The 19,421-nt window shown below is 57.7% G+C and overlaps 1 protein-coding gene across 1 annotated transcript; it reads right to left on the minus strand.

Moving 5' to 3' along the window:
- Positions 1-224: 224 nt before the first annotated feature.
- CYP26B1 (cytochrome P450 family 26 subfamily B member 1) lies at positions 225-19,257 on the minus strand. The gene is made up of 7 exons (XM_090281508.1): positions 19,167-19,257; positions 17,701-17,979; positions 14,002-14,226; positions 5,209-5,484; positions 4,795-4,950; positions 2,958-3,242; positions 225-2,559 (listed from the first exon to the last, which is right to left on the minus strand). The coding sequence occupies exons 2-7, from the start codon at positions 17,902-17,904 to the stop codon at positions 2,167-2,169; spliced, it is 1,539 nt and encodes a 512-aa protein (XP_090137634.1). The 5' UTR covers positions 17,905-17,979; positions 19,167-19,257; the 3' UTR covers positions 225-2,166.
- Between the last annotated feature and the right edge of the window lie 164 nt (positions 19,258-19,421).

The following is a 19,421-nucleotide window of genomic DNA, read 5'->3' on the forward strand; positions in this document are numbered from 1 at the left end:
TGTCTGAAGCGGCACTTAACGCATTCCTAGATACTCAGTCAAGAACAGTTGGTTCTGGGCAAGCTGGGTTAGCTTGAAGGCACATGGACCTTCTAAACACTGGGCTTTTTGGTGGGTGACCAATTCTGATGCACCTGCAGGTCTTTTGCAAGCTTTGATGAGTCTTAACATATTTTTGCCTGCTTTTGAGAATGTGGAGAGATTGAGTTTCTTGATTGTTTCAAATGTCTACTTTTTGCCAATAGTATCTGTTCCACATTGCTTTTTAATAGTGAAAAAGTAGGAACCAAATGAAACCCTTGAGAACAGGGAGTTTTAGCACAGTCTGTGGTGTGAGCTCATGGCTATAAAGTCTACCACCAGGGGGTATGCACGGAGGTGAGTGAGGGTACTGTCTGTCCCCTCAACACCAACAGAGGGGCCACTGAGGCCTTGCCCTGCCTGGGTCCCAGGGCGGCTCTGGGGCCATGGCAATTAGGGGGATCAACATACTGCATCTTTTTCTGTGTGTTTTTGATTTTCTTGTAAAGAGGATTCACTGCTTTTATAACCTCAAAAGCCGACAGGGAAACACAGAAAGCCAAGAAACATCTGAAAACAGACAAAATCACTGAAGAGTCATCAAAGGCCCAAACCAGCCCTGGGGGTGGGGCATCCCGAACAGCCTACACTCAAAATGCCGGAGGCAGAATCTACTCTTTCCCCCAGTCATTACCGACTGGCCAGTCTTCAGGCAAATCACTTCTGACAAATCACACATACCCTCCTCGGCTCTTCCTACAGCCTCCTGACAGCTGCCTCGAGACCAGGGCAGAGGCCCGAGTCAGACCTGAGGAAGGGCTGCCTCTACACTCACCTCCCCTGGCTTTCATCTTGTCCCCACACCCCTGAGCTGGGCTAAGCAGGCAGTGGCATAGAGGTGGGAAGGGACTTCAAGGACAGCTTTCCAAGGGCAAAGGGAGAAGGTTAAGGAAGGGACCGCAGAGGCCCTTGGTCCCTGTCAGAAGAAAGAACCCGTATCCTTCCCCATACTCACTAGACGAGTTGGGGGTCACCAGGGAAACCAGTGACCATGCAGGAGATGGTGGCAGCCTCCAAATCCCCATGTTGACAGTGCAGGGAGGGATGAAATGGGCCATTTCCCTATCTTCACCAGGGGACAACAGCAGAGGCCGCTGGATCTCACCCCAGGATTGCCACTGAGGTTGAACCCACAGAAGGTCTGGAGCCTGGGGCAGCTGCTCAACCCTCCTCCAGAGAGGGGCTGGGTCACTAGCAGAAGTTGGTCCCAGGATGCTGGGATGGAGGCTAGGGGATGGAGGAGGTGCAATTCCAGTCCCCAGTAATGCCAAGATTCGGTTACATCAGTGAATAAATAGGAGCCAAGGGCCTTGGGTGTAACAGCGGAGCAGGGTGGGCTCAAGTCCGCCTGAAGTGAAGGTGGGGACATCAGTGCTATGTGCACGCCCAGGGCCACCAGAGAAGATGCTGGGAGGACAGGGTCTGGAGCTCCTTTGCCCCAACATCAGAGGGAAGGAAAAGTAGCAGCAATAGGTAATTTCAAATGTCCAAACTGGCAGCGGGGTGGGACCCCTCTAGGCTGGCTGCAGTCCCCACCCCCACCAAGGGTGTCTGGTGTTCTACACTAGGGTGCTGTTCCTCCCCCTAACACCAGGAGGGGCACATGCCTCCCTCTGAGCAGAGGCAGGAGGGAGAGGGGCGCTGAAAAGGCCAACTCTTCCTCCCCACCCCCATATCAACCACTTGACTTCAAACTAAAAGGGTCCAAATGAAATGGGAGGGGAGGGACAAATTGGGAACATCATAAGCAAACGTTGCAGCGTGAGCAAACTGACGTTTAACACTGTAATGGGCATGCGGAGCCCCCAGCCATGCCCTGTCCCAGGAGCTATGCTGGTGGAGACTAGAGAGAGACTGGGAGAAGCAGGAGCCAGGAAGAGGGCCCTGTAAGTCCTCTGGGAGAACAGGGGCCCTTTTGGCTTTGGGCAGGGTTTGCCAAGAAAGAAAAAACGAGAGGGCAAGGTATGGGGGCCCCTTCTTCTTCCCCAGATCCCAGCCCCTTCCCACACACAGGTTTCTACCCTTCCATTGCCTCCCACCCCAGGGCCTGGCTGGGCTGAGGCGGGGGCCGTGGGCCAGGTCCTGTTAGACTGTGGCACTAAGCATGGCCTCCGTCTCTGGCAGGATCTTGTTCTGGTTGGAGTCCAGGCCAAAGAACTTGACGCTAAGGCCGTCCACGGGGTGCAGGACAGGAACCAAGGTGATGCGGGGAAAGGTCCGGGTGGCCAGCTCAAAGCGGCTGGTGCTGGCCAGCTCCACTGCCAGCACCTTCAGGAAGAGCTTGGCCAGGTGCTTGCCCAGGCAGGTCCGGACACCTCCGCCGAAAGGGAGGTAATGGAACCGGCCATCCTTGTCTTCGCTCCGAGCCTGACCGAAGCGGTCGGGGTCAAACACGCTCACGTCTTTGAACACGGGCGCTGTGTCATGAGTATCCCGAATGCTGTACATGACGCTCCATCCTTTGGGGATCTGGAAACCCTGGAGACAAGATTGGAGGAGAGTAGGGTAGTGAGGGCCAGAGGACATCTGAGAGGGTCCAGGACTTCCTGCCTGCAGCCCCCCACACAGCCGTTCCTAGGAACACCCTACTGTGGTCTCCCAGGCCTGGCCAGTGGCCCTCAGCATGTTAGTCCAGTTTCTTATTTATAGAATGTCCACATGCAGCTTCATATGTGACACCTGGCTGGCTTCACCTGACCCAGCATTTGGGACTGGGTCTCTCCCATCACACTGAAAGCTCCCTGAAGAAAGGGGGCGTTTTCCCATCAGCTGAGGTGCTCTGAGGGGAATTCTGGTCTTTCCCATCAGCGGCCCCCCCACCCCCAAGCCAGTGCTCCCACGGGCCCCTAGGTCCAGCCCTGAGGACCCAGCCTCACGTCGAGCTCGAAGGTCTGCAGCACGGTGCGGTAGCCGCCGGAGATGGGTGTGAAGAGGCGCATGACCTCCTTGATGACGCAGTCCAGGTAGTGTAGGCCGCTGAGAGTGTCGAGGCGCAGCGTGCCCTCACAGGGGCAGCCCCCACTGTGCAGGATTCCGTGGGCCCGCAACTCCTCCCGGAGCTTCTCCAGCACAGGCGGGTGCTTCAGCAGCTGCATGATGAGTGATGTGCTGGCGCTGGCAGTGGTGGCATAGGCGGCAAAGATCAGCTCCAGAGTCCCGTCCTGCAGCGCAGAGAGGAGAGGCACCGTTAAGGATTTACTCAGCCAGCAAGCCCAGCCTGGGGGCCGCCTCCCTCTGCCAGGGTCCCCTGTGGCCCCAGGCTCATCTAGCTGGGTCCTGCCTGCTTCCTCTGAGCCTCTTGTTGCTGCGGCATTTGGGCCACAATGGACACAGGTCATGGGGTCAGCACCCTGATTTGGCAGGAGATATAACTGCCACAGCCAAGGGCAGAGGCTTTAGGTTGGGAGTCCCCTGGGGCTGGGCCATTTCTCACTCACTGCTCGATTCTGGGGCAAGGAGCCCAGCAGCCTAATCAGTGCAGGGAGTTCACAGAAAAAAGAAAAATCCCAAGGCGCCAGGCACTAGGCAGTGAGTAGAGTGGGGGTTCAGGGTCGAAACCCCAACCTTCTCACCCCAAAGACATCGGGCTTTGGGAGGCTGTCTGGGGCCACACCCACAAGGACCTGGGATGGGATGTGAAAGTTGAGGGGACTCCTCCAGGGTGTCCTGGGGAGCAAGACACTGGGGCCATGAGTGTCCCATGGAAAGGCCTCAGCAGGTCATCTCATTCCAAGACCTGTATTTTACAGATGCGGAGGCCAGGCCCAGAGAGGAGTGATGGCACATGGGTCCCTTACTTGCCATGGCACCACCTGTGAGTCAGAAACTTCTTGTGAAATGGCAAAGTCATTTGGGCTCCTTCTTGGTTCACCAGGAAAAAAAAAAAAAACCCGAAGCCCAAAGAGAGGGAAGCAAAGATGGAGGGCGGGCAGTCTTGGCAGGTGTGTGCATGGCAGAGCCTAAACCAGGATGAACCAAATGGGTCCCTTTTCAGGTGGAATGCACACCCTAAAAAAGGGTGGGCAGGAAGCCCTTCTCAGAGCCCAGTGTGGACAGTCTTGGCACCTGCAGCCCAACTGGGCTTGATCAGTGCCAGGCAGGCTGGGAGGGTGTCAAACGCCTCCAACTTCAGAAGGCTGGCTGGATGGGAGGAAACCCAAGTTAGGTCCAAATCTCCCCAGCTCTTCTCCAAGGACTGAGCTGTCCTCAAGCAGGTGGCCTCCCCTCCCGGGTCTGAGTTTCCCTAGGTGACCTTTCAGGGCTATTGAGTTCATTAAAATTCATTGAAATAGTGAAGAATGGGGGAGGGGAAGAGAGGATGACAAACAGCACTGGCAGGAGTCCACTCAGAGGTTGCTAAGGGCAAATTTTTCACACCTTTCCCAAAATGGTGCAGAGGACCATGGGCAGATGGAGAATCTGGGGCCCAGGGTTATGGGGACACATTCACCACCAGGACTGGGGGCACAGCAAGCACATTGTGGGGAGAGGAGGGCCAGCCCCACCTATCACAGGTGCTTCTCACCCTCCCACCAGACCAGGTGCACAGCAGGGAGGGACATGGTCTCTCTTCTGGTTTAGGCCCAAGCCCAGTGCAGTGACAGCCACAGCAGCTGCTCAGAAACAGTCCCTGTGGAATGGGACCAGACCAGGTAGAAGGGGGCAGCACCACCCACCCCAGGGCAGCACTGGTGCCCCCTCCAGGGACTTCACCTTCAGCTCCTGCATGGTCATCTCCTTCCCATGCTCCTTGCTGCTCTCAATGAGGATGTCCAGTGCATCCGAATAGTCCTTGCCCTGCGTGCACTGCAGCTTCTCCCGGATCGCCTTCTCTAGGCCCTTCTGTAGGGTCTGTCGTGCCTGAATGCCCTGAAGCGAGAAGGGGACCATCCTGTCACCCAAGGGGAAGGGCAGGGACACCAAGGGCCTCCTCCCAAGATGGAGTGGGGTAGGGGATTCCTATGAGAACTTCCCCTCTCAGCCACAGAGACCACCAGGTGAAGGCTCCACCCCTTCCTCCCGTTGACACTCCCCTGTGTGACTGGTGACTTAGTGGTCAGCCACCCTGTCCCTCAGCGTGAGTTCATGAGCACCCATCCCCTCTCCTCTCAGGTCCTGGGTACTCACCCGCCGGTAGCCACTAAAGGGCAAGTCGACAGGCAGGGAGAAAACGTTCTCCACAAACTGCTGGTAGACCTCGAAGAGGTGCCCAAGGTCCTCTTCAGGGATGCTGAAGCCCAGGAGCACGCGGATGGCCATGTGGAAGGTGAGCTTCTGGGCCTCCTGGTACACATTGATGGCCTCAGGGCGGCTGCTCCAGGCTCGCAGCGTGTCCTGGATCACCAGCTGGATCTTGGGCAGGTAGCTTTCCAGAGCCTCATGGCTGAAGATCTTGGAGAATACCTTGAGGGCAGGGAGGCGGACAAGCCTGTCAGATGGGCTCGGGCTACCCATAAGGCTCCCAGGGGCCTGGCGGAAGTGCAGCTCCCATGACGGTGATGAGGGAAAGCTCCAGGTCCTCACCCTGATCCAGCTCCCCCTTCCGCCTCCCAGGGTAACCTGAGCTATCACCTTCTGTCTTGAACCCCTGAAAAACATGTGCTCCAAAGAACAGCAAAGCCCCGGGGACTGGGCAGTCTAGCTGCCAACAGTCTCTGGATGATGCGGCTGCCCTTACCAGCCATGCGGACAACAAAGAGAGGGCTAGGCAGGGCCACATGGGAGGCAGCCCTCCATTGCAGTGGCCCATTCCTGAATTCCCAGGCCACAGGGCAGAAGCGCCCAGGAGGAGCAGAACAAAGGTGAGCAGACTGGACAAGGAAGAGGAGGAAAGCAGTAGGTGGCTCCACGACTCCACTGATGGGAGAACAAGAGTCTGAGGCTAGACTGCAAGCAGGACTTTCTGAGACCCAAATGTGCTCTCACCCCCTGGGAACCACCTACTAGGTGAAGTTCCTAGGGAGTTTGTTAACAGCTGCGCCATCAAAATGTCTTCAGTGTGGCTAGGCCTGGAGGCAGGAGGATGGGGACAAGGCTTTCCACACCAAAAGATCACAAAGGCAAACGGAAGCCCTTTTAATTCCTTGCATCTTCCTGGTCCATTCTAAGTAGCCAATGAGTCCCTGTTGCTCACTCCCCTGCTTTCAGTCCCCCTGATTCCTCAGCAACCCCTCTGTCCCTCCTCACCCAGATGCCCCTGCACATCACTCAGCTGCCTTGGTGTATAGGAGAGGGGAGGAAGTTAGTTTATTTACTGATGGCCTGTGGGTCTCATTTATAACCAATAACCTCCAGAGTCTGGCTCAAAAGGTGGGGGGGGGGTGGTGGTGTCTTCCCATCAGCACCAAGGGGAAGGTCATGGGGAAGGGGGGGAGGGGCAGCACAGGGAAAGGACACAAATATTCCTCCAGCCCCTCCACCCTGCTCCATGCAAACCACACACACGTGCCTGCCCTCCCCTCCTGCCCCCCAAACACAACCACCGCACAAACTGTAAATGTGAGAATTTCCCCTGCAGTCAGCTCGAGGAGGAAAAGGTAACATTTTCCTGGCCTCAGCCCTGCATGGCTAATGGGAGGGCTGGTTTGCAGAAATAACAGTGCTGGTCCTTCAGTGGCCCAGCCAGGCATTCACAATAGCACTTTCATTCCGAAATTCCCAGTGGGCAAAGGGAGGGAGGGAGGGAAGGAGGCCGCCAGTGAGGGGCAAAGAAGCTGCTCTGTTTGGGGCTGCTCCTGCTACTAAGGGACAGCTGAAAGGTAGAAGGATGATGGGAGGTAGCCGAGGCTGGCCCAGACCTGAACCAGTCATTCACACCTTGCTCAGCCCGGGGTCCAGGAATTTCCAGGGGGGACTTCAGCTGCCACCTCCCTTCATAGGGTTATGGATAAGGCAGTGCTCTCTGTCACAGCCTTCCACCCTGGGGTCCTTAGGATTCCAGTTTTAGCTCTTGGTCAAAAACTCTTATGGGGTAGGAGTGGGAGCCCTATCGACAGAGCCCAACGCTAGCCAACTAAGGGGCTTACAGAGCAGTGAAGAGCCCACACAGTGAGCAGAAAGTAGCCTGTGAGAGCTGAGCAGGCTTATTGGGGAAGCAGAAAGATAACTGGCTACCAGGCCAGGGGTGGGGGCGGTAGAGGTGGGTGGTGACGGGGACAAGCAGGAACAAGGAGGCCACACCTGACCCAGAGTCAGCCAGTCCATGGCAGGCTGAGAGGCACTGTCATGGAGGGGGTGAAGGAAGGCAGGGGCTGGCCAGGGCCACCAGCACAAAGGGAGACCTGGGCCCAAAGGTGGACATGAAGAGGGGGCAATAGAGCAGAGGCCACACTGACCAGAACGGGCCAAAGTCAAAGCCACCTGGGCTCTAAGATGCAGTGGGGTGGTGGGTAACAGCAGCCTGGGAGCCCAGAGACGTTTTAACCCCAGTGCAATCACAGCCAAGTCACCCACAACGTCAGTTTCCTCACCTATAAAATGACTGCTGAGCCAGGGGACTTCTTTTCCCTTTCAATGTACACAGCACATAAACACCAGGATCCACATGTCCCTAAGTAGATGCTACCTCCTCAAAGAAGCCCCAAATCTGGCACTGAACAAGGCACCTGGTAAGTGCCTGGCAGGGCCCCACTCACACACCCTACAGGGACTACAGTGGCCTAGGAGGGGCCATCTCAGAGTTACCAAAGGGGGAGATCTCAGACACCCCAGTGCAACCCTAGGAGTGGCCAGACTGGACCTAGGGACAAGCCCTGCCCTGCCCTGTCCCAAAGGTTACATTCCCTGCGCCCTCTAGCGACAGCCACCTGAATAGCTTCTTCTAAAGCCCTGGGGCCAAGGAGGGCAGGGAGGATCCAAGGAGACCTGGGACTGAGCCAAGGGACTCCAAGGGCAGGTGGTCCACACCTCACTTCTAGATGGGAAGGGATCCTGAGCAAGGTCAGGAGCTGAAATGTCCCCAGGAAACCCACCAACACCTTGTACTGGCAGACCGCCAGGACTGGGGCTTCTGAAAAGAGAATTGCAGCCAGGAGCCACCATCTAAAAATCTAACTGATGTTTTCTGGAGTCCCTTTTTACCTGGAGATCCCATGATTCTCCTCAGAGCTCCCGTGAGGCAGAGAAACTACCCAAATGAGAAGCCAAACGAAGACAGATTTAGGGCACTCTGGGACCAAGGGGCTTTGCTCAGAAGTCACCAAGTCCATGTCCTGCCTCTGGCCTAGGAGAGGGTCTAAGCGCTGGGGCCTCCCAGGCATCGGGAAAACTCCAGGCCTTCATCTTTGGGTCTGTGCCCAGGGTTAACAACTCGGGCACTTCCCGAAGTAGGGGCAGTCTAGAAACCACCGCCCACCACACAGGCCAGGAGGAGGCGGAGGTGCTCTCCAGGGCAGAGGGAGGCTGCAATGGGGTGGGCGGGGTCAGGATTCGGGCACGTGGGAAGGTGCCCAGTGGAGCCACTCAGTGTGAAGAGGGGAAAGATTCCCGTCCTCCAGAGCTGCCTTCCCTGACCGCAATAGTAACAGGAGCCAGGGCTGCTTTGTCCCCCTTTCTGGGGCTTCGCTTGGAATTCCCAAAAGTGAGCCAAGAATGCTGGACAAAGGTCATCGGGAGCCAGCCCTCGCCTAGGAAAAGCCCCACAGAGAGAGCAGCAGGTATGGACTTTCCACCAGGTTAGTGCTGGGGAGAACTACAGCTGAGGATCAGAGAGACCTGGGAACTCCCAGGCACAGGCTGGGGCAGGTCAGGCTCCTGCCTTTAGGATGTGTTAGGAAACCCTCCCCCTACCTCTGTTGGTTTCATCAACGGACACTACTGGGTCAAGAACCCATACCCCTGTCACCTGAATGGGAGGTGATGCCACAATGAGGTGGGAAGGGAGGGAAGGGAGACCATCAAGGGGCTTGTCAAGGCTCATGTTCCCTATAACTGTCTTCACAAATCCTTCCCCGCCACCTTCTGCCTCTCACCCAGTGCCCCTGGGAAGGGAGTCACTCACTGAACTCCCACAATCCTGCGTGCTGATCTGCCCAGCCAGATAACCTCCCCCTTTTCTGCTGGCCACTGTGGACGGACAGACAGATGAGTTGACTGGGAAACCTCAGGAGCTGAAAGAGCCAGAGAGGGAACCCACTCCCTGGTCAGTGACTCAGACTGGGAGGAATGGAAGCAGCTGCCCAGGAGGGTGGGAGCCCGGGCAGGCCACCCAGCCAAGCCACCGGAGCCGTGGCCTGCAGAGTGGAAAGAATAACAGAGGGCAGGCAGCCACTGAGGCAGCTGGTCCACACAGCACAGCGGTGACGCCAAGGTGTGTACTTTATACTCAAGTAAGAGAGAGGACAAGAGAGACGTCATCTTCCCAGCTGTCTGGCATTTCCAATGGGCCTTGACATCACCCTGGCTGCCTCCTGAGCCAGTCGCTACACAGTCCCCCTGGCTGGGATGGGCTGGCCCACACCTCCCAGCTTGTGCATGCCCCTCTGGGTTCGCAGCTTCTGCAGAATCAGAGTACCTGTCCCCCATTTGCCTCCAGCTCTAACCATCTCCGCTAACTCTTCCACACACAACCAAAGCACCCAGTGCAGGAGAGGAGGGCAGCCCGTGGCAGAGCCACAGATTCTAAAAAGGTCTGCCCATTCATTCCTCTTCCAGCCATAGTAACCCCCCTCTACCCCTCAGAAAGCTGAGGACCAAAGGGGGAGGGCTTCCTAAGGTCACAGCCCAGGGCATGACTGGTCACACTCACCAGGGCCCCTGAATCCCCTGCCTCCCACCACTCCTAGCCCAGTCAAGTGGCCCTCTACCCATCCCTGAATTTGTCTAAGAGCCCTGAGGGGAACCCTCTTCTCCGGCCCAAGCTTATTCTCAGGGCAAGGTCAGCTGTTTCAGCTATTCTGTTATGCTTTCAGCATTTCTCAGCCCCAGGAGACACATGCCCAACCCCTACCCTTCTGCCCGGGGAACCTGGAATGGATACATCAGTGGCATAAGGGGCTCTGGGCCAAAGTAGATCCCAGCCAATCACTTCCCTCCCCCTTCCCACCAAGGCCACCACTGTCTCTCAAGGCTGGGAGAATGAGCAAATACATCAGCATCACAGGCTCAGACCCCTCCCCACCCTGGGAGAAGGGCACAGAAAGGAGGGAAAAGTGGGGGGGGGTCCCCTCCCAGCCAACCCCACCCTCCCACTGTTTGGCACAACCGCACTGCACACAGAGGGAGGCACCCATTCCAGGCGCCCTGGTGGCTGGCTGTGGGCTCCCTCCCCCACTGACCTTCAGAGACATCCGCTTCTGCCACGTACCTGCCCCCTCAGTGGCCCCTATGCCTACCAGCCAGTGCTACAGTAACTTTTGGGTGAAGGACTTCAGCTGGTGGAACAAAGGTCTATGCCAGAGGCCCTCCCCGTAACAGGGCTGCCTGGCCATGCCACCAGCCATCCCATTCAATGCAGATGGGAACTTCTGCCCTGTGCTGAGCCTGGCAGACATGACTTTGAAATCAGTCCAAAGGCTACCTAGAGATAATCCTGCCTGGTCTCCCCAGGATTCTGCAGCCACAGGCCCTCCTGGCTCTGCCTGCCTGCTGAAGCACCTCTTGGCCTCTCCATCTCAACATAAACCCCAGTATGCACTGAGTTTCTGAGGGGAGTGCTGTGATCCTGAGCTTATGCTCCACCCCCATCCAGGATGGGGCCCAAAGGCCAGGTCAGTGAGAGGTGGGTCTCCTACTCCCTGCCTCCAAAGCCTAGGGAGCTCTTGCTCCACCTCAGCCTCAGTTCAGAAGCCTTGTAGCCAGGAGGCGCAGGAAGACTACTCCTAGGTCTCCTCAGTCCATGGTCCCCAGGCCAAGTGCATCCTCTGGGATGTTCTCCAAGTTCTGGGAAGGCCACTGTCTGAGGTGCCCTGAAGCTTCTAGCCTTTTGGTGCAGAGGTCCTGCCCAATCTCTGGAGGAAAAGAGGAAATGTCTGATCCTGGTATGTGGGGCAGGCACTGGAGGCTTCAAGAAGTATCCCCAACTTCTTCTCCATGTCTCTGACAATCCTCTCCTTGATCACCCTTACTAGACTCCATACACCCTTCCAGAATGATACTGCAGTCTCTCTGCACACTAAAAGAAAAGGGTTGGGGGCCCTTCTCCATCAGCCAGAGTAACAAAGGAAGTGGGACAGAGTTTGGTGGTGGCTATAGAGACATAGGCCTGGCTTCTGGAGAGGACTCTTTTAGACTGGGCAAGACTTACTAAACTTTCTCCCTGGGAACCACACTCCTCTTGTCTCTAGACAACCAGGGCAGCCAGGATGCAGATATGGCTGTGAGAAGCCCCTTCCCAGGACATCTGGTCAGACCTCCCAGAGAAGGGGTGGGTCACCAGCCCCAGTGGAAACAGTGACGTTCCTATTTCCCCTGCCAGCTGGGCCCCAGCGCACCTGGGCCTCACTTCCTGTGCATGTATCCTAACCAGGCCCAGGCCTGGCCCAGCAGCTCACTCTCCAGCCATGTCCCTGACTACAACATGGGCTGGGTAAGGTAGCGTGAGTGGCACCCAGCAGTCCCTACCCTGGCCACATTGGGTCCACTGGGCTTTGGGTCCAGCAGATTAGCCATCCTCTCCAGGACCAACATGTGCCCCTGAGTATTCTCCCCTCATCCCTCTGACTAAATTCCACTTCTTGAGGGCAAGGACCAAATTTCCTGTTCTTATGTTTCTACCTAACCCAAGGCCCTCTATTCAGTGCAGTAAACTTAGGTTCATGGAAAACAAATTAGAGAGATTTGAGGGAAGGACCATTTTACACATCTCACGGTAGCTAGCACACAACTAGTACACACAAAGGGAGGGCCCCACATTGGTTCCCAAGCCTGTGTCAGGATGAACTGTGTTCTGGCTGCTCCCTATACCCAGGGAGCTAGAGGGCAAGTGTGACCCATCTATGCCCCAGAACTCCCTCCCCCTTCCCTATGTATTCCTCCGACATTGGTCATCTATGCCATCTCCTTCCTCCTCCATGCCTCCCTAATGAACCATGTAGGCCAACACCTTACGGCTTTTCAAACAGGCCCTCCCCACCTGGAGGCCCAAGGCCAGGTCAGGCAGAGGGTGGGGGGAAACACAAGGCAACAGACTCACACAGCCCTCTGCATCCGCAGGGTCTCACACTCAGGTCTTGACCAAGCCTTCTACCTCCCAGCAACCTCTGCCACCGCCACCACCCAGCTTCCAGCAGCCCCAGGTGGGCAGGACTGAGCAGTCTTCTGCTTAGTTGCCCAGAAATATGTCTTTCCCATGGAGTCATGTTGAAGCCTCCACCTGCCTTTGCTTTGTCTCCTGATCTGGAGTCTCTCAACCTCTCTGAGTCTCAGTGTTCCCTTCTGTGAGAAGGGGAAAATAATTACTTCCTTATCGAAGCCTCTATAAAGATAAAATGAGAAGCAATCACATACTTTGGAGCTGGGTTTCTGAGTCTCAGGCTCTCTCCTCATTCTTTGGTATGAGCTTTTGGTGGAGTCATAAAGACTAAGAAAAAAAAGTGTCCAAGACAGTTGGAAAGCCCCCATTTCTGAGCCTATAAGCCCCCCTTCCAGCCACTTCCCAGAACACACACCCCCATCTGACTCCAGGCCCTGCTGGCTGCTTCTTGCTACAGTGAAGCAGATAAGGAAGATGATTTTAGGCCCCCCCCTTCCAGTCCCTGAAATACATATTTTATGGGAGGAGGAGTGTTGTGGCTATGCGCAGACCAGTCTGCTCCATGTGGTTTTTCCTCCTTTTGTCTGCTATGAAGAACTACTCTTCACAGGTCGAATCAAAATACTATAAGGCATCAAATACTATCAAATGAATGCCTTCATTCCCAGAGAGCACTTCACATGCAGACTTCTCTGGCAGAGAGGGCTGCCCACAGTTGCCCCCTCCCCTATCCTGAGCTCTGCAACTCTTCCCAGAGATCAGAGAGGCTGCCTCTCGGTTTCCTTCAGGTTTCAAACCTGGGCGAATGCTCTGACCCAATGAAAAAACTGGAAGGAGGAGAGGTCTAGCAGTCTCCCCTACCCCCTTCTGGGCGCTTTAAGCCCTTAGGCCTGCTCCCCGCCCGCGGGCGGCTCAGCTTTCGGGTTACTGCAGTTCAAACAGCACGTGCCGCCCGCGCTCGGAGCTCGGGCGGCTGCAGCCGCGGCGGCTCAGCCCCGGGAGGGGGCGGGGAGGCTCGCTCCGTGCGCGCTGGCTCTCCTCATTCTCGCCTCTTCCAGGCGCTCGGGAAATCCACAGGATAAACACCCACTTTCTCTTCCTCTTTATGGGAGTGGGTAGGTGCGCTTTGATCCCCTGCTGGGCCGCGGCTGCTCTCCCACCCCTCGCCCTTCCCCCATCGTCCAGAGCCTGGCGCATAGTGGCCGAAATTTCACCTCGCCCCCCTCAGACAGGCCCTCAGCCGCTGCCCACAAGGTGCCCCCAGCCCCCTACGCCTGCCCGCGTCGCCACTAAAACAACCTGTGACAGGAAGGCCAGGTTTGATTTTAGATTGATCCGTCGGAATTCCCGGGGGGTGGGGGGGCATGGCAAAAAGGCGAGTATCAGTTACCGCTCGCCCTCTTCTTTTTCCAGTTTTGGGGAGCATGGTGAGGACAGGCGTTAGAGGCCTCAATACCCTCATGTTCAAGCTCTGTCCAAGCCACCCCTCAAACAGCCTCCCGTTAGACCAGCCGTGAGAGAGCAAACGGGCCGACCCGGAGGAGGCCTGTGCAGGCCCTGGATCCGGGATCGCAGCTGTCGAGGCAGGGAACCTTCAGGATAGTGCACCAGTGGGAGAACAGATTCGGGTGAGAGGGCCCCAGGGCTCCACGAATGCCTTACCCCAAGGGGGGTGCACGGAAGAAGAGGATCAGAGCACGCTTGCTATGCTCTTGGTTCGGAGCTCTTACCTTGCGCTTGTTGCGGTGGATGTCGCCAATGGAGTTGGCCACCGTGTTCGGGCCCAGCAGCATGCGCGTGCTGCGCGGCCACTCGGTGCTCACGAGGTGGTGCTCACCCATGAGGATCTTGCGGACGTTCTCCGCGCCAGTCACGCGGATCAGCGGTCGCCCCAGCAAGTGTGTCTTGAACACGTTGCCGTACTTCTCCCTCCGCGACGACTGGAAGCCAGAACCCTGCGGGAGCCACACGGGAGACCTCTCTAAGGGCTCACGTCTCCGGAAGAGACTTCCCGGAGGCTGGGGCCTCGAGGGCCTGCGGGGGAGGGGCGGAGGACACCACCGGGCGCGCCAGTCCCCTGCCCCCCACCCCAAACACAAACACGCATGTAGGTTTTATTTTTCATAGCATGCACAAGAACTGAGAAGTAGGGCCCAGAGGATAATTAATGCAAGGAGGTGGGAGGCCCAGGGGCACCCCGCGAGAGGCTGTTTTTTAGTTAACAATTTGCGGGAGGGAAAAGGTATTCCGGACGGCAGGACTCGAAGCTAGAGCCTCAGCCACCCTCCCCACCACCTCTAACTCCTCCGCCTAGCGCTCCGGAGCCTCTCGGAATAAATATTTCCAGGCTCCTGGCCACGGGCTGGCGAGACCCCGCGGGGTGGCCGCAGGCCAATGCTTATTTATAGCGGTGCGTGGGTCCTTGCCCGTAGGCAGTCACTACAGATGGGGGCGGGGGTTTCCTCGGTTCTCCAGTGCAGACTGCGAAGGGACCCCGTGGCCCTCTGCGGGCTCTTCAGGGTCTAGTCACGATTTGAGAGCCGAGATTTTCCTAATGCCATTTGCCCTGTGAATGACTGAGAAGGACTTTCGTCGCCGCCCCGAAGTTTGGAACGGGAGCTCGAAGTTAGGCGCTTCCCGCGGGGCGGGGCGGGGCCGCGCTGGGCGGCCGGCGCAGGTCATTGGATCCCCGGCAGCCGCAGCGGCGGCGCTAGCCCAGGAGAGCCAGGCCCCGGCCCAGCGCTCGGAGGAGCTGGCTGGGGCGGCCCCTACAGGGTACCGGAAACTAAGGGGACCTCCGAGAGGCGGGGGCAGGGGCGTCCCGCTCACCTTTGACGTCGGCGCTTGCCACCCCACCCCGTATTAACCCTTCTCCTGCCAAGGCAGGACTGGGTGGGAAGGGGAGGGGCGCCACCTGTCCGGCGGTGCGGCTTGCCCGCCAACAACGGCGAGAATGCGGGCTTCAGACCCCCTGGGTCAAGCACCCCCGAAAGGACAACCCGTCTTCCCCTGTTCCCGTGTTAGTCCCACTCCTCACTTTTCCTTTCTTCCACGGAAAAGCGTTCTCCAGCTAGATGTGCACACCCCCCAGCACTGCCGAAAAGTGACTCTGCAGAACTCGAAGTACTAATCACTTTTCCACATGCGCCTCCGGCCCCCGGCGCGCGACAGGGAGCGAGCCCGGAGCGCCCGCGCCTCCAGAAAGGGGGCTGGGCCGCGGGGACACCGCCCCACACCCAAGCTGTTGGGTCGGGGAGAACAACCCCCACACTACCCCCGATCTAGACAGCGTCTTCCCCTTTAAGAGAAATCTCGGAGAGGGTGGAGGTGCGACCAACGGGGGTGTTGAGGAGCGGGGTTCCCTCCCTCCGTCTGCAATACCCGTCTCGCTCGCTCAGTCTGACTCTCCGTCTCTCCTCTCCTTCTTTTCCTCTGTTTTTCTTTTCTTTCGACACAAAAGTTGGGCTGTGATTTTTTTCGAGGTCGCCGCCGCCTCTCTCCCGCCCTCCCTCCTCGCCTCTGATCTGCCTAACTATAATTAAAGTGCGTTTTTTGTGGCATTAATAAAGAGTTATTTGTCCGCCGTTTCCACGGTCTTCACAAAGAGGACTTTCATAGGGGCGGCCGCTCGGGCCGCGAGTCCAATTTATACAAAAATGTTGTATTTTTAGCCCTGGGCTCTGTTTAGATGGCGCACGGTGGAAACGGAGAGCCCTTGGAGGTCCCCCGTAAAATCTGATAAATGACTCCAAAAAAATAAAGCTGGATTCAGAAGGCTCCCATTAACCCCTTCAGCGCCCCTCTGCACTCATCCCCCTGCTCCCCATTTCCCTCGCACCGCGAAGTCTAGGGCACCAAGAGCAAATGGATGGAGATGCGTAGGCCTGCTTCCTCCTCCTCATCTTCTGCTTTGGTTGGACGCTGAGCCTCAAGGGCCCTTGTGGGATTAGAAGAAAAGGTCAGGGGGACATTGTGGGGGGTGGGGGGGGCAGAAAAAGGTTAGGAAACAGGGGAGGGGAGCGGTGACAGACCACGGATTCCGCAGATTGGCTCTAACGAGTCAGGAGCCGGTGCCCGTGTGAGTTATTTTATTTCCTAAATTCTCGGCCAAAAGCCTAGACCACCACTGCAGTTAACCCTTTAAGTGTGGTGGCACCGGATAGGCTTTGGGGATTTCTTTACGGGGTGGGGTGAGGGGGGGCCTAGTTCCATTAGTTAAAATGATCCCCATCCCGCTGCACGAAGAACTCCCCCCCCCCCCCCAAGAAATGGGGTGATTCCAGGACTTGAGACGATCACAAGGCAGAGGAACCTCGCGTCCCCTTTCCCACCTTGGATCCGTTGACACTTGGCGCCCAGCGGGGTGTAAGTATCTTTGAGAGAATTCCACGCGTCTGTTAATTTCAAGCCAAGCTTTCGAACTTCTAAATCCACAGGTCTCTGCGTTCACCTCCCCCTCACCTCTCGAAAGCCCGGGCTGTTTGTTTTCAGGACGTTAGTCCTTCCAACCCTCATCAGCATCCGCTGGACAAAAACACTCGCGAACAGGCGCACACAACACACCTCTCGCGGTAAACTCAGAGGTGCCACCCCCTCCTCCGCGCTAGGAAAAACCTGATGTACATTGAATTGCAAATGCAATTGTCTAGCACTTGACAAGTGGGTTTAATTCCAGGTTAATCTCCCTATTACCTACCTGGGTCCGCTTTCCGACAGGCCCACCCCCATTATCACCAGCAGTGTTGGGTTGTTCGGCGTCCAAAAACAAACACATACGCTCTCCATAGAACTCACACACACCTCTCCCAGCTTTCTATCCCCTGCTAAGCTGTCCTCACCCAATAAGTAAATAGACCCTTTTCCCCGAAAGCAAAGAACCCTCGGATCTCGGACTTCTCTTTTTCCTTGGGTTACCTCCTTCTCCCACCACAAAACACACACACTTTCTCGGACTGTGGCCCAGGGTAGTTGTACCTGGCGCACTGAAGATGCGGCGGGAACACAGCCCGGGTCTTAAATAGGTAGTTTTGGCTGCCACTGGCCCCCTCCTCCTCTTCCCGACTCAATTTTCGGGTCCCAATGACGCCGCCAAAGCCCAGGAAGCCGAAAGCGACTGGGGCCTGCAGCGCAAAGGGGCGGACGCCCTGCCGAGTAGCTTTGCGACGGCAGAGTCTGTCTCGGGAGCCCTCCTAGTTCCGGGGACCTCTCTGATCAGCCCCCTGAACTTGCGCACCCTGCGCCAGTGGGCTCCGAACCACGCCGCAGGCGGACAGGGGAAGCCCGGGAGGCGCAGGGAGATAGGAGGGAAGGGAAGGGGCGGGGACCAGAGCCTTCAGGCTCCCGGCGCCCCCTGGCCGACCCGCGGCATCATCTGCCCGGCGCTCGCCACTAGCGGACCCCGGAGAGCAGCGGAGCGAGTGCGCCCTTACCTGTAGCAGCCAGTGGCCGGTCTCTCCGATGAGCGGGAAGCCCATGGAGCCCTTGGGGATGGGCAGCTTGCAGCTCTTGTCGCGGGTGGCAGCCCAGCGCAGCTGCCACAGCTGCTGCGACACGGCCAGCAGCAGCGTCACCGACACCAGGCACGCGGCGAGGGTGGCCAGCGCCGACACCAGCTCCAAGCCCTCAAAGAGCATGTTGGCGGCCGCTCGGGGGATTGGCTGTGCCGGCCGCGGCGGGGGAGGGGAGGGCCAGACGACGAGGGACCGGAGCTGCGGGGGAGGGGAGACTGTGGCCGGGGTCCTGGCACCTCCAGCCGAAACAGAAGAGGAGGAAGGGGGCTGAGGGAAGGGGAGTGGAGGCTTCGAGGGGAGCGGAGAGCGCGGGAGGGAAAAGAAAAATGCCTAGAAGAGAGAGAGGAGACACGAGGCGACTCAGAGTGTAACTTTGTTTGTTTGTTTGTTTGTTTGTTCCCTTATAGCGGACTTAGGGGCTGCTCGAGGGGCGGTGAGATGAAGCCGTGAGTCAAGCTGGTGGATTAGCTGTCCCCGCAACCATCACACTCGGAAAACTTTGGAAAACTTTGTCCAGCGGGAGCCTTTCTTGTAAGCCCCTTCCCCTAATCAGAAAAAAAAGAAAAAAAGGAAAAAGGGGGAAAGAGAGGTAGCGGAAAGAAAGTGTGATATATTGGTCAAAACTTTCCCCCTCAAATTCCTAGGTGGAATAAAAGGGGGAAAATCCTAAATCCAAAAATTCCAACGAACCCAGAAACTTGGGGGGCGAGGGGGAAAGACTCCCCGGCAGAGGCGAGTGGAGCGGCCCGAGCCCAGCGTCCCTGGGCTGCCCCTGGCGGCGCGCCTGAGCCCCAGAGCTGCCGCTGCACCCCCGAAGCGGGCAAAGCGACGAGGCGGCACGGCGGCCGGAGCGCGAGTGCGGAGCCGGTGGACCGCGGCCGGGATGGGACGCAGCCGGCGACAGAGCCCCGGGCGAGCGCTGGGGCGGCGGCAGCGGCGGCGGGCGGGAGGGGTGAGGCGGGGTGGGGTTGGGGGAGGAGGTGAAAACCCGAGCTAGGCTATTGTATCAATTAAGAAAAGGCAGTCCGTCCCGGGACGCAGGCTCTCGGCTCTGGAGTTGCTGCTGGGGGAAGAAAGGGGGAAAAAAAAGAAAAAGAAGGCAAAAGGAATGAAAGAGGGGGAAAAGCAGGAGGCAGGATTTCAGGGCTGGTGGTTTTAAAAGCTTCTCTCAATGTGAATTTGAGTCCAAAGCCAGGCGATGCGTGTGTTTATATAGAGGCGGGAGGCTGCGCCGTGGGCGCTCCGCCAGCCACCCCCCCTCCCCGGCGCGCTCACAAAGCCGGAGGCGTGGTGAGAGGCCGGCGGCCCGAGCGTGTGAGCGCCCGCCACCGCCCGCCCCGCCCCGGCCGCCCGCCGCCCGCGCCCGCTGCCCGCCCGGGACCCACTTGTAGCCGCCGCAGGATCAAACTCAGTTCACCTCTCGCCTCCTCTTCCTTCTCGCCGGCGTCTCGCTGATCCCAGCACCTACAGACGGACGAGAAGACACACACACACACACACACACACACACACACACACACGCGGTGCGCACTCGCACTGTGCCCGCTTGGCTGCTAGGCTACTTCCCTCCCTCTTTTCCTCCCTCCCGGGTCCCCGGCCCCCTCCTTCCTCCCCGAGCAGTCCCGCGTGGGCCGTCGCCC

Source organism: Furipterus horrens, unplaced genomic scaffold (genome assembly GCF_987537825.1).
Source record: "Furipterus horrens unplaced genomic scaffold, mFurHor1.1.pri manual_scaffold_6, whole genome shotgun sequence".
In the NCBI taxonomy this organism is placed as follows: domain Eukaryota; kingdom Metazoa; phylum Chordata; class Mammalia; order Chiroptera; family Furipteridae; genus Furipterus; species Furipterus horrens.